Source organism: Paracoccidioides brasiliensis, assembly GCF_000150735.1.
Source record: "Paracoccidioides brasiliensis Pb18 unplaced genomic scaffold supercont2.12, whole genome shotgun sequence".
Lineage (NCBI taxonomy): Eukaryota > Fungi > Ascomycota > Eurotiomycetes > Onygenales > Ajellomycetaceae > Paracoccidioides > Paracoccidioides brasiliensis.
This window is the reverse complement of record NW_011371369.1, coordinates 211,231-224,232: the sequence shown is the minus strand read 5'-3', so window position 1 is coordinate 224,232 and position 13,002 is coordinate 211,231. Positions and strand designations below refer to the sequence as shown.

At 47.4% G+C, this 13,002-nt stretch overlaps 7 protein-coding genes across 7 annotated transcripts; 6 read left to right on the top strand and 1 right to left on the bottom strand.

Moving 5' to 3' along the window:
- Positions 1-172: 172 nt before the first annotated feature.
- On the top strand, positions 173-867 carry PADG_12329 (uncharacterized protein; the record flags this gene model as incomplete). Its single annotated transcript, XM_010764869.1, has 3 exons — positions 173-206; positions 317-407; positions 621-867. The coding sequence occupies 3 exons, from the start codon at positions 173-175 to the stop codon at positions 865-867; spliced, it is 372 nt and encodes a 123-aa protein (XP_010763171.1).
- Positions 868-1,155: 288 nt separating this feature from the next.
- On the top strand, positions 1,156-1,365 carry PADG_12328 (uncharacterized protein; the record flags this gene model as incomplete). The annotated part of the gene is made up of 1 exon (XM_010764868.1): positions 1,156-1,365. The coding sequence occupies one exon, from the start codon at positions 1,156-1,158 to the stop codon at positions 1,363-1,365; it is 210 nt and encodes a 69-aa protein (XP_010763170.1).
- A 3,433-nt stretch (positions 1,366-4,798) lies between these two features.
- PADG_12327 (uncharacterized protein) lies at positions 4,799-4,999 on the top strand (the record flags this gene model as incomplete). Its single annotated transcript, XM_010764867.1, has 1 exon — positions 4,799-4,999. The coding sequence occupies one exon, from the start codon at positions 4,799-4,801 to the stop codon at positions 4,997-4,999; it is 201 nt and encodes a 66-aa protein (XP_010763169.1).
- A 252-nt stretch (positions 5,000-5,251) lies between these two features.
- PADG_12326 (uncharacterized protein) lies at positions 5,252-6,034 on the top strand (the record flags this gene model as incomplete). Its single annotated transcript, XM_010764866.1, has 3 exons — positions 5,252-5,429; positions 5,513-5,640; positions 5,768-6,034. 3 exons carry the CDS (start codon positions 5,252-5,254, stop codon positions 6,032-6,034), a joined length of 573 nt encoding a protein of 190 aa, XP_010763168.1.
- Positions 6,035-7,197: 1,163 nt separating this feature from the next.
- On the top strand, positions 7,198-10,470 carry PADG_07640 (uncharacterized protein; the record flags this gene model as incomplete). Its single annotated transcript, XM_010764688.1, has 3 exons — positions 7,198-8,389; positions 8,460-10,000; positions 10,114-10,470. The coding sequence occupies 3 exons, from the start codon at positions 7,198-7,200 to the stop codon at positions 10,468-10,470; spliced, it is 3,090 nt and encodes a 1,029-aa protein (XP_010762990.1).
- Positions 10,471-11,000: 530 nt separating this feature from the next.
- PADG_07639 (dolichyl-diphosphooligosaccharide-protein glycotransferase) lies at positions 11,001-11,734 on the bottom strand (the record flags this gene model as incomplete). Its single annotated transcript, XM_010764784.1, has 3 exons — positions 11,001-11,067; positions 11,207-11,385; positions 11,456-11,734. 3 exons carry the CDS (start codon positions 11,732-11,734, stop codon positions 11,001-11,003), a joined length of 525 nt encoding a protein of 174 aa, XP_010763086.1.
- Positions 11,735-11,950: 216 nt separating this feature from the next.
- PADG_07638 (uncharacterized protein) lies at positions 11,951-12,591 on the top strand (the record flags this gene model as incomplete). The annotated part of the gene is made up of 2 exons (XM_010764687.1): positions 11,951-11,965; positions 12,259-12,591. 2 exons carry the CDS (start codon positions 11,951-11,953, stop codon positions 12,589-12,591), a joined length of 348 nt encoding a protein of 115 aa, XP_010762989.1.
- Positions 12,592-13,002: the final 411 nt, after the last annotated feature.

The following is a 13,002-nucleotide window of genomic DNA, read 5'->3' as shown; positions in this document are numbered from 1 at the left end:
GAGACGTGGCTCCCAAATGCTGAATCATAGTTCGCCGACATCAATCACCCCGATTTTAAGGTTGAGCGCTCGCTTCAAACAGCAACCTTGCAACAACAAAAAAAAAAAAAAAAAAAAAAAAAAAAACATATGGATCCTGCAACTAATCAACAACCTCTCTCCACCTCTAGCCATGGCGACACAAATAAACCCGAAGAGGCAGCAAGGTAAATAAAGGCGATTTCTTCTATATCTTCATCCATTTGACTCCTGATTTCTCGAGACAGAAAAGAGAATATCCGTGCAATCTTCAACTAACCAGCCACATATCACGCAGAGCTACAAGCCCAATATCAAAACTTCAAAACCACCCTTCAACAACTCGCGCAGAAGATCGGTGATATCGAACAGGAAACAGAAGAGCACAAGTCGGTTTCCCTCCCCTTCTTGTCACCGTTCCCCCCCACTCCCCCCCCCTTTATTCAGCCCCATTGCCTTCTTCCTCACATCCCACCAATCTTCCCAACCCCAACCCCAACCCCAACTCTCCTCTCAATCCCCTCTCAACCCCCCACACCAACCGCAAGAACCATCATAGGACCTAAATTTCTCACACGAATATCTATATTTCCCCCCTCCAGACTCGTCATTGACAGCCTCCAACCTCTACCCGGCGATCGCAAATGCTTCCGCCTGATCAATGGCGTGCTCGTCGAGCGCACGGTTAGGGATGTAATACCATCTCTCAAGACGAATTCGGACGGACTGAAGCAGGTGCTGGATGAGTTGCTGAAGCAGTATAAGGCTAAGCAGGATGAGATGGATAGTTGGAAGGTTAGTGTTGAACTGTTTGGTGTTGGTGGTGGTGGTGGTGGTTGGGGGTCATGATGGGTGTGCGGAGCGAAGAGAACCTTGGAATGAATGAAGTCTGACTCGTGCTCTGTTTGTGGGCTTTGCAGAAGAAGAATAACATTCAGGTCGTGCGGGAATAGGGGCGTGGGCTTTGCTGGTGTATCCCTTTTATTGGGAGGGGAGGAAGGTAAAGGGAGGGCGTGGGACTCCACGTTCTATGGGGTTAGGGATTGCGCGGGGGGAGGCTTTCGAGAAGGGAGATTACACTATTCATGGCCGTTTCTGAGTTACAGGTTATTCAATCCCTCTAGCATCACCACCAATATGGATCATCCACGGCATTATTGTCGGCTGAAGCAGAGACAGAAACAGCAGAAACAGCAGCATCAGCATCAGCATCAGCATCAGCATTGGATGCCCCCAGTTAGGATTTTGCGGCGGGACGCCCTATTCGTACCTATCACAGTGAGGCGAAAACTGGCCCAACTCAGCTTTGCGGCGGGATGGACAACAACGGGATATCATCATCGCTGAGCTTCAGTTATGCTGGTATTGCACATATCCTGACTCCCTTGGGAGAGGGGATGAAGGGATACGCCGTTTTGCTGAGTTGTGCCTACAAATTTTATAGGAATTACTCATTCCATCGGTTCGGGGTGCTGGCTTGCACTGTTGTCCCCTGTGCCGTGGTCTGCACATTTCTGTGTAGGTGGGTGTGGTCTGTCATTGTTAAGTTATAAAATTTAATTAAATCATATGTATACGTATATTTCTCTTCTTGAAAATATTTTAGTTGTAATTCCAGCATTATTAGCTGTCTATAGTACAGTACATACAGGAGAGTATTAGCAATTCAGATGAAGGTCTACTATTGAGATTGTTTCGTTTTAATAGTTCACACCTTTTTTTCCCACACACATCAATCCTCCTTCTTATTTCTCATCTTTTACGCCTTTTACTGTTAAAATTCTCAAGGAGCAGGTGTCGGCCCAGCATCCAATTCTCTTGGGAAACTAGGGCATGCACGCGCGCCTAACTTACGATTCTGTTTTAACCATGTTGTTTGAAAATGGAAAAGCCTGGTGGGAATGGGGAGGAATGGTGAAAGAGGTCAATTAGCATGGAGTAACTATATATACATATCGACGAGGTAATTGGGTAATGATATAGATTTATTTACGGAGTACGTTGTGTCTTCATGCAGGAACTGTTCTCCTATTATAGAGCGCTACTGGCGTATGGCTAATTTACAACGTATTGAGAGTGCTGGAATGGTCACGAGGGAAAAATACGTCTATCAAAGTCGGTGAACAAGTCAGAGGAAGGATTTTTGACGTTTAGCGACTTCTGCACACAACTGTCCGTTTGCAGAATGCATTTCGTGTCAACTGCCAAGATAGTTTATCATCTAGAGTCAATGTGTTTTCTGTACAACAATATGCGTACAAAAGAAGGACAGGACGCTTCCATAGTTCGTCCATCTCTCTCTGTGTTGGCATCGTTTACCCACTCACATTCCCCGCAGCCAAGGAATTTCCGACTTAAGGTGATTTATTCTAGCCCCCCAAAATAAGGTGCCCAATAATCATGCATGCGTTGGTGAGCCTTTGCAGTTTTCTCAGCCTCTCGTTGGGTACCGATGGGTGCGTGAGGTTTACTGCCCACGCACTGGACAGGATAATCCATCAGCATGGATAATATGTCAAGAGCTCATGAATTGGCTGGCATCTTGGCAGGGCATCCGACCACCTCCTGCGGCCTGCTGAGAAGTTTTCCCTGTCATTAGCTGCTTTTTATTCCTGTGCCGTTAAAGTCGGGAGTTCTGAGATTGGGAGGGAGGGGGCGTTTGTCCCAATTGTTTATTTGATATTCCAAGTGCGTTGCGGCATGAGTGGAAGCGCGGGGAGAGGTTTTAATGTTTATTTTTTATTTTTTTATTTTTTATTTTTTTGGAATTCTTCTTTTTGGGGAGCGGGGGCAGGGATTTGAACGGAAGTTATTTAGGGAAAAGGTGGTGAAAGCCACGCCAATGCAAGGCCAGTTGAGGATTCACCATGCATTCGATGATTGTACCAGAACTTGGAAGTATCCAAGTGATTTCACCTTGCAGGAGTGAGTAGGTTGGGCACGTCCCAGTAGTGACCCCAGCAAGAGCTTGTTCTAGTTAATCAATTATTGATGATGAAAAACGGGGCCACTTATGGGCACCGGGAAGTTCCAAAGGTAGCCCTGGTGAAATAACTGCATCTTATTACTAGTCTTTTAGGGACTGCTCAGCTGAAAAGGCTGAGTTTGGTTTCGGCGACGAACTTTCTCATGCGTTGTTTTAGAGAAATGCAACCGAAACACCAGCGATGACGATGTTTTCATGGGGTTTCAAGAATCATTTCGACTCTTGGAAACTAGAATTGCCTCAGCTAACAGATGGGTTTAATGGAACTGACGAGGATTGGTGTGTTTTGACTGGCTCGACGGGAACCTTTACCAGCAAATCTCATCCAATTGCTGTGTTTGATGACATGCCCTATCCCATGTAGTCTACTGTAGACCCACGATGATTCGAGGAGAGGCGGCAGCTCCGCAAACCAAACACAACAGCGAATTATCGGTCATTTGCTGCATCTGGGGATCGCAAAGCTTCCATGCAGAGCTGCGTAGGAACTTTGAGCGGATAAATGCGCTCCCATCAACACCCACAACAACCGCATTGATTTGTCCACAAGTAAAATAATAAAAATAAGCGCCGCGTTTGCTTTTTCTGCGCTTACATGTATTCATGTTACAAAACCCAACGTAATTATCGGGTTCTGGCAGCCAGCCAGAGTTACCGTATTGAAATGGCGTTACCCATGCGCCTTCTCTTGCTCCTGCTGCAGCCAAAATAAATGCACCTTTGAACATCCAACGATTCATTTCCTTCACGGCTGCATCACCATCAAGTCACAGTCACAGCCACAGCCACATCTTCTCGCCATCGAATCTCTTTGGGCTTGTCTTTGTGTGCTTTACAGGTAAGACCTCCCCAGATTTTACCAGCTCCAAGGTTATCCACCGTTTGAAGGGCAGCGGGTGCGCGTCTCACCGCAAGCTAGACAGACAGACAGGCGGATACAGCGGCAGAGAGAGAGAGAGAGAGTAGAAGAGATAGAGCAAGCAAAAACGGAAAAAAAGCAAATAAAAGGAACAGAGAAGAGACACGCGCGAGTGACGCTATCACTGCCTATCATTTACTGTCTGGGAATAAACCTGTTCGCATTGAACAAAGAAGCCCATCCGTTGAATCGGCCAATTGATGTTGCCACACCACCCTACCAGAAGCTGTATAACCCTCGAGCAGTCTTTCGTCTTATTGAAGCACTTTTGACACTTTTATAACCAGCTCGTTTATAAATTAGAAGCACCACAACAAACCGTCGCACAACGCGTAACTCCGCTGCTGCAGCCGATATCCATACCATCGGCCCAACCCCAAAGCACCAGTGCCCTTATCCTAGTCAATTGACCCGCATTCCTCCACCCGTCACCGCCCAACCCGTTTAGTTTTAGATGTTATCGTTCGCCCCCAGGCCATAACCCGATTGAATCACTAGCCCATAAAGAAAGGGTTGCTGTTCAGTGCGCGTCCACAGCGCGTTTGAGAGAAATATAGCCGTCCCGGTACATGCAAATAGAGGGCTAGCCAAAGAGCATCAACCCAGTAGGTCCCCGGCAAGATAAAATAAAAAAGGACGAGAAAAAGGCGTAGCCACTCGAATGCCTTCACCCTCCCCCCCCCCCCCTCCACATCCATGTTTCTTTAAGTTTTCCGCCCAGGGCTGTTGTGAAGCGAATAGCTGCCCAGTCTGACGTACGTTGACGCAGGGCTGCATAGGACCGGCAGATCCCAAGGATCCAAAAGGGAGTGACGTGTTCAACCGTCCGTGTCAAAGTTGCTATCCGGGGCGCGTACCCAAAAGACGTAAAAATCATGTCGTCGGCCTCTCCTTCAAAGGAACCAGAGGTGGACCCAGGAACTCAGTCAGGCGACGACGCGGAGCATATGGAACGGGAACACCAAGATACACAAGCGCAAGGCCAGGGAGAATTTGAGGTGAAAGAGCAGGATCGATGGCTTCCAATTGCAAATGGTTCGTTAAGCGCGTTCTTGCATGTTTGCCGTTTTGACTGATTTTGATTTGTGCACTCTTTTTCCGTGGTGTTATTATTTGCTCTCCCCCGATGGCCTCTCGTTGGTTGTTTGCTATCCGATCCTCCTCTCTCAAACATCCAAGCAGGAGCCTTATGATTTAAACATGCATCCGGACTTGCACTTCATTCGCCTTTTTCTAGCTAGCCCTGCGCCGTACTCTGTTTGGCTGCGGCTCTTTGCCTAGCGTTCTGCCCCTTCCGATTGCTCTCACACCTCACCTTATCAGCCGAAATGCTACACATCGCGACGCATTCTGATGACCAAGTATTTGATGCTAACATCCGCAATTACTCTCTAGTTGCTCGAATAATGAAATCCGCCCTCCCGGAAAATGCGAAAATCGCGAAAGAGGCGAAAGAGTGCATGCAAGAATGCGTGAGCGAGTTCATCTCGTTTATCACCAGCGAAGGTGTGTTATCTGAAAGCGTCTTCTCCATGGTGGACTGTTATGATACTGGAAATTTAAATCTAACACCTTTAAAAACCTACCAGCTTCCGAGAAATGTCAACAAGAAAAAAGGAAGACCGTCAATGGGGAAGATATCCTCTTTGCTATGACCTCACTCGGATTCGAAAACTACTCCGAAGCTCTAAAGATCTATCTTTCAAAATATCGCGAAGTGAGTATAGGCTGATACCTAGCTATCTAACCCTCCTCCCAATTTCCAATATATATTTCCTAGTTTATTTTTCTTTCCTCAACTTGGGAGGACATAATATCTGAACAATTGAATTGATTGGTTTGAGACCCAATCCTCAAGGGGGGAGAACCAGAACCGGCCACCGAGCAGCGGGTACGGCTCCGGCGGACCAGTCGGAGGTGCAGCCAGCGGTGCCCCCGGTGGGACTGGGAATGCAGGCGCAACGGGGTCTTCCGGCTTCTCAGTCCCTTCCGAGGGGTCCAACAACATATTGAGCCCGAACCTCGACCCGAACGAGCAGAGCAGCGCTACATACGGCTATTCCACCATGGTGGGCCCTTCACACAATGGTGTCGGTGGCGAGACCTACTAGCTCTCGCAAAGACGCTTCCAGGGTCCGCAGTATGCTTGCAACTGACTACAATGCATAATTGTAGCTGTCTGCGGCTCCCTGTGCCTAGAGCAAGACCGAACGAAGTGCTATTGAGATCGAGGATTGCGAGGAGAAAGGCCAGGCGAAAATTAAGGGGTCGAGAGGTAAGAAGAGGGAGCGGACAGATTGTAAGAGTGACTTGAACCGATCATATATGCTGGTGATGGACAGTTTTATATATCCTGGATTCTCCAACTATTCTTAATGTCTCATTTGTCTCCTTTTCCTTTTGCTACAGCCTAATTTGTCGGTTACAATGTACAATTTTCTGAGATATGTATTTGGGGGAAGTGGGTTCACGCTGCTGAAGAAAGAAACCCGTTGATACAGGATAGTGGTGCTCTGAGATGAAGCGATTCATCCTTGAGTTGAATGGCAACAGAAGAAAGTGCAGAAAAAGAAATGTCACAGAGGATTGGAGGATACGGGCTCAAGCGTTCCTATGCCGCCGGGTATTGTTGAGACTGAGGACTGTGTGAAACCAGCTGGTTTGAGGAGCTTGGCCTGGTGAAGGTTGGGAGCTCAGATCACATTGCTTTTTATTTTGCTTCTTCTTTCTACCTTTTCTCATATGGTTTTCTTTTTTTCATGGGGTTTTTTTTTTATTTTTTCATTTTTATTTTCATATATCCCCCTTGCTCCTCTGTCTTTCCTCGTTTTTCTTTTAATGGGTTTTGGATGCTTGTCGTGGCTGTGTTTTCCTCCACGTTTTCCCTTTTTCCCATTCTTGCCGTTGATATACTTTTCTCTATATACAATCTAATAATTCATTTGCCAATCGGAATTTTGCTCTCTCTTCAATTTTCTGGCGCAGTCATCTGCTATTGGATTGTTTCCCATTGTATATGTATTCTGCATTAATATTGCAAGATTAACCAAATGAGAGTGTTGTATCCCATCTATTGTAGAGTTGCTTGCGTCTTGTTGACTTCGGCAAAACTTTCGGTCCGAGAGCGGTGGCAAACAAAGCAAACATGTCAAACATGTCAAACTTCTTGTTATCAACCCTACTCGAAGCTTTCAGCTTCAACCAACAGATCCAGTCATTGTATAATGACTTGAATCTCTTTCCAACTAAAACATATAGCATATATTGAACAAAAATGGCCCGAGAAGATAGTCCAAAGCGCCTGAAACTTGACACGGACCGCTTCGCCGCAGCTCCATCTCACCTGGGCTCCTCATCCAAGCATATCTATGTCCCCCGAAGTCGACTTCAAGGTAACAACTTAGATGACAAGCACACAAATACCAGTCGCTCCTCCACTTCCCGTAGCATTCGAAATGGATTCTCAACCCCTCACCAGGAGTCATTCCAAGGCCTAGAACCGCTTGTCGACATCGAAGACTCCCTCGCTCTAGATCGAGACTGGTACGCAGGCGATGACTTGGGACACACCTTCGGTGACGAGACGCATAACCCGTTCGGCGGAGCGGACTCTTCATGGGCAGATCAACAGCACGAAGTAGCGTTATCCGAGAAGAAGAACAGCAAGCGCATCAGCGCGCGCGCTGTGCAGAAACAGAAGGATGTCGATGCCTGGGAAACGAATCGCATGCTGACCTCTGGCGTGGCGCAGAGGAGGGATTATGATGCTGATTTCGACGACGATGAGGACTCAACTCGCGTACATTTGCTCGTGCATGATTTGCGGCCGCCGTTTCTGGATGGAAGGACGGTTTTCACTAAGCAACTTGATCCCGTTCCTGCCGTGCGGGATCCGCAGAGTGATATGGCTGTGTTCAGTCGGAAGGGGAGTAAGGTTGTGCGAGAGAAGAGAGTGCAGAAGGAACGGCAGAAGCAAGCGCAGGATGCTACTAATATGGCGGGCACGGCGTTGGGGAATCTCATGGGCATTAAGGAGGATGAGGGGGATAGTGCGGCACCGATCCCGGGCGAGGAGGAAGGCCAGAATAAAGGTGGAAGTAAATTTGCGGAACATATGAAGAAGAGTGAGGGGGCTAGTGCGTTTAGTAAGAGCAAGACGCTGAAGGAGCAGAGGGAGTTTCTGCCTGCGTTTGCGGTCCGGGAGGAACTTTTGAGGGTTATTCGAGATAACCAAGTCGTTATCGTTGTTGGGCAAACGGGTTCCGGAAAAACTACTCAGTTAACCCAATTCCTCTATGAGGATGGATATGCGAAAATTGGATTAATCGGCTGTACCCAGCCACGTCGTGTTGCTGCAATGAGCGTCGCGAAGCGGGTTAGTGAGGAAATGGACGTTAGGCTAGGAGGTCTCGTTGGCTATGCCATTCGTTTTGAGGATTGTACCAGTGAGGAAACGGTTATTAAATGTGTGTTATGTAACCCCCGGAACACATTTACTTTGAAAATAATGTTGACTAACTAGAATACCCTTTTAAGATATGACCGATGGTGTGTTGTTGAGAGAATCCCTGGTGCAACCGGACCTGGACAAATACTCCTGCATTATAATGGATGAGGCTCACGAGCGGGCGTTGAATACGGATGTTTTGATGGGCCTCATTAAGAAAGTCCTTGCACGCAGGCGGGATTTGAAACTCATCGTCACCTCAGCCACCATGAACGCAGAACGTTTTTCAAAATTCTATGGCGGTGCCCCAGAATTTTTCATTTCTGGGCGAACGTTCCCTGTGGACATTCAATACTCGCGATCGCCGTGTGAAGACTATGTGGACAGTGCTGTGAAACAGGTTTTGGCTATTCATGTTTCGCAAGGACCTGGAGATATCCTCGTTTTCATGACCGGACAAGAAGATATTGAAGTTGCTTGTGAATTGATAGCGGAAAGATTGGCTCTTCTGAATGATCCACCGAAGATTAGCATTCTACCGATATACAGTCAGATGCCTGCAGATCTTCAAGCTAAGATATTCGACAAAGCCGCGCCTGGAGTTAGGAAAGTGATTGTTGCCACAAATATTGCCGAAACTAGCTTAACAGTTGATGGCATTATGTACGTTGTCGACGCTGGATTTTCGAAATTGAAGGTGTATAATCCACGAATGGGTATGGACACCCTCCAAATCACGCCTATCTCACAGGCAAACGCCTCGCAGCGTGCTGGTCGTGCTGGACGAACTGGGCCTGGGAAGGCGTACCACTTATACACAGAGCTTGCTTTCAAAAATGAGCTATACCCGCAAACTATACCTGAAATTCAGCGGACGAACTTAGCCAACACTGTACTGCTGCTGAAATCCCTGGGTGTCAAAGATCTGCTCGATTTCGACTTTATGGACCCACCGCCACAGGACACAATTACAACGTCACTGTTTGATCTCTGGGCGTTGGGCGCCATTGATAATCTTGGAGACTTGACACCAATGGGCCGCCGCATGAGTGCTTTCCCCATGGACCCGTCCCTCGCGAAGCTTCTCATCACTGCGTCGGAGAAGTACGAATGCGGCGAGGAGATGTTAACGATCGTCTCAATGCTCTCTGTCCCAAGTGTATTCTACCGGCCAAAGGAGCGACAAGAGGAATCGGACGCTGCGCGGGAGAAATTTTTCGTCCCTGAGTCGGACCACCTGACACTGCTCCATGTATATACGCAGTGGAAATCGAACGGTTACTCGGACACGTGGTGCGTAAGGCATTTTCTGCATCCCAAGGCACTGCGCCGCTCCAAGGAGATCCGCGAACAGTTGCATGACATTATGAAGATGCAGAAAATGAGCTTGACCAGCTGCGGGACTGATTGGGACGTTATTCGCAAGTGTATATGTTCTGGGTACTTCCACCAAGCCGCAAGGGTTAAGGGCATTGGGGAATATATCAACCTCCGCACCAGCGTTACGGTACAGCTTCATCCCACAAGCGCGCTGTACGGTCTCGGTTATCTTCCCGATTACGTGGTATATCACGAGTTAATTTTGACGAGCAAAGAGTACATGTCCACAGTTACCTCTGTGGATCCGCGGGTAAGTTTTCGATATTTTTAAATTTCATTGTATTCACACAATATTTTGCCCCCCGGAACCCGCATGCCAAATTTTTCCAGTTGACTCACATTCTAACCTAATGCCCAATCCAGTGGCTCGCGGACCTTGGCGGAGTGTTCTATTCCATAAAAGAAAAAGGCTACTCAGCTCGTGAGCGGCGCGTGACCGAGCACGAATTCAACAGACGAATGGAGATCGAAGCGCAAATGGCTGCTGACCGCGAACGGGCGGCTGAACAAGAGCAGAAAAAGGCCGAAGAAGATTCCTTGCGAAGGAAACGGGAGAGGGAAGGTGGTTCTGCAAGTGTGGGTCTGAGAACTCTTGTGAGAAGGCCTGCCGCCGGCGCGACGGCTGTAAGGAAGCCCGGGACCCCCATTACTGGTGGAGGAGGTAGTGGTGGAAGTGTGGTTAAGAAGCCGGTTATGAAGAGGGCGGCGCGAGGATTTTGAGGGATGGCATTCTACATTTAGATATAATTGTTGGCGTAGAACTCTTATGTGGTATTTAAAGTGGTTTTTGGAGAATGGTACATGTAGAGACCTGTGTGCATTTGTATATATGCAAAAAATCTGGAGGCACGATATGCCGAATCTATCACATCTTTAGAAATACTCGTTGAAGCACCGTAGAAGCTAAGCTGTCCAACAGGCAATCGCAGCAAAAGTATTTGGCAAGAATGAAATAGATGGTGATTATTCTGTTTAAAGTTATTATCTCCCACAGCACGACATGATACAGCAAAAATGTTCTGTCCATTTTGAAAACCTTGGGATATTCCTGGTACAGCTGTTACCAGTGCAATTCCGATGGCTTCCAGAAGGAAAATTTTTCCTAAAAAGAGGCGACCACGATAACTTAACGAAGAACATAGAAATGGTGTCATCTTTTGATAGAATTTTCTGTCTACATCGTGACGTTAACTTTTGAAACATATGCAGCAAGATGATAATAGAGTGAAGAGAGAGAGGAAAGAACCAGCTCAGTTGATAAAGTTGATGCAGAAGAAATGCAATATCAAACTGCCAAAGACATAGTCCGCAAATGCCCTACAACAATATGACATGTTAGTTGCAGTTGCGCATGGTGCTTTTAGGATGCAGAATTTTTGTTGTGATAATAAATGAAGGGGTGGAATAGGAGGTTCCTAAGTAGAAGCCCCCGATGAAACCATGTAGAGCCACGAACCTTTCGCTCGACGTTCCATTCGACAGTAGATGTCCATCCGTCGGTGGCGACACAGTGTTCGACGTAGATGTGGCCTTCCCATCCCTTCCGCCCTGGTGGCTCGTCTGCATCCTCAAACTGGCCGTGAGGACAAATTGCCCAACGGCAGCAGAGAAGCCGCCTAGAAACGCATTGAACGGCTATATAACGTACGTCAGCAAAAACCTGGACCTTTTTTAAGCGTTTGATTGCGAAGAAAATGAAGCATACATAATTCCCCGCCAGCAGGCAATAGACAAATTGCACGGCTCCTACAAGAACCAGAAATGCCATGAATGCGTCGAGCTGGAGGGTTCTCTTGGGCGTTTGTGATAGATACCGCTGCCAGATGCCGACGACAATTTCTTGGGCAGATGAATTGGGTGACAAAGAGGTTTTTGAAGCATGACTAGTCATAGGTGCTGTTCTGGGAGATGTTTTTGCGGGTGTAGGAGCCGGTTGAGCTTGCGAAGCTGCGGAGTTTGAAGCAACACGGCGTTTGGGAGACATTGCGGCGGGTTGCGATGAATAAAATGAATATCGGGTGAATAAAGAGGTGTAAATTGGCCGGAGATGCCCTTCGTATCAAATCATTCTCTTGGTCGTGGCATACAAGCACGCAATGGGGTTTTCCTCCTCCAAGTTGCGCATCATCAATAATACATATATATATTATCCCCAGGTATTTCAACATGTTGCAGTTCATTGGGGGTGGTCGAATATCACATGACTCGAGATCACGTAAGCTTTGGTGGATTAGTTAACTTAGTTCTTGGGTTCTGCTTTTTGAGTTGGGACAATTTATCACGACAACCCGCATCGAGTATCTAGTTACTGTAAGAACCTGGCTTGAGTCTATATAGACTGATAACACATATCTGTAACAAATGGTGCGTGTGGAAAGACCCACTTCATTGCTTTGCTTCCACCCTATCTACCCCACTTCACTCATATTTCCTACATCGTAAACCTCCGCTTTTCTATAACACTCCTCTTTTTCACCCTTTCACAAACACTAATCCCAAAAACTGCAGTCCTTCCAAAATTCCGCCTACTCCGCCGCCGCCCTCTCCCTGCTGACATCCTGCGGCGGTATCGCCGGCTACACACGCACCGGCTCCATCCCCTCTATCGCTGCCGGTCTCTCCGTGGGTGCGCTCTATGCCCTCAGCTGCTTCCGTCTACGCGGCGAACAGCCCTTTGGTGAGGAGCTGGGGCTGATTGCCTCGACAGTGCTGGCAGGAAGTTCATTTCCCAGAGCCCTTAAGACGAGAAAGCCTGTACCAATGTGTCTGAGCGTGTTGGCTACGTATGGGTTGGTTGTTTTTGCGCTGGCGTATAGGGGGAGGAGGGCGTCGAAGATTTAATCAAATTTGGATTTCAATTTATGGAGGAAGGGATGTAGGTTAGGGAGGGCTCTGTACGCGGCGATTGGTAAAAGGGGGAAATGCGATGGATGGATCTTGTCGGGAACGGGACTATCCGCAAGGCAGCGATGTTTTATGTCTATGGGTCATTATGACCCTTGAGGCCAGGCTTTGAGAGCAACGTTGGACCTTGAGTGTGTACAATTAGCTGAAAATTTAACTATTATTCATTTGAATCCTAATCTCCCTTATATGTCTCAACTGCATATCTGGATACAACATCAAACTGCTGAAGAGACAAGTGTTAGTGATATAAAACTATGAAAGTCAATCTAGCTCCATACGCCCTTTGCGCGGAAATTTAAAGTGAGGATGTAAAGCGAAGTATATGGACCTAAACAGGAGGAGGAA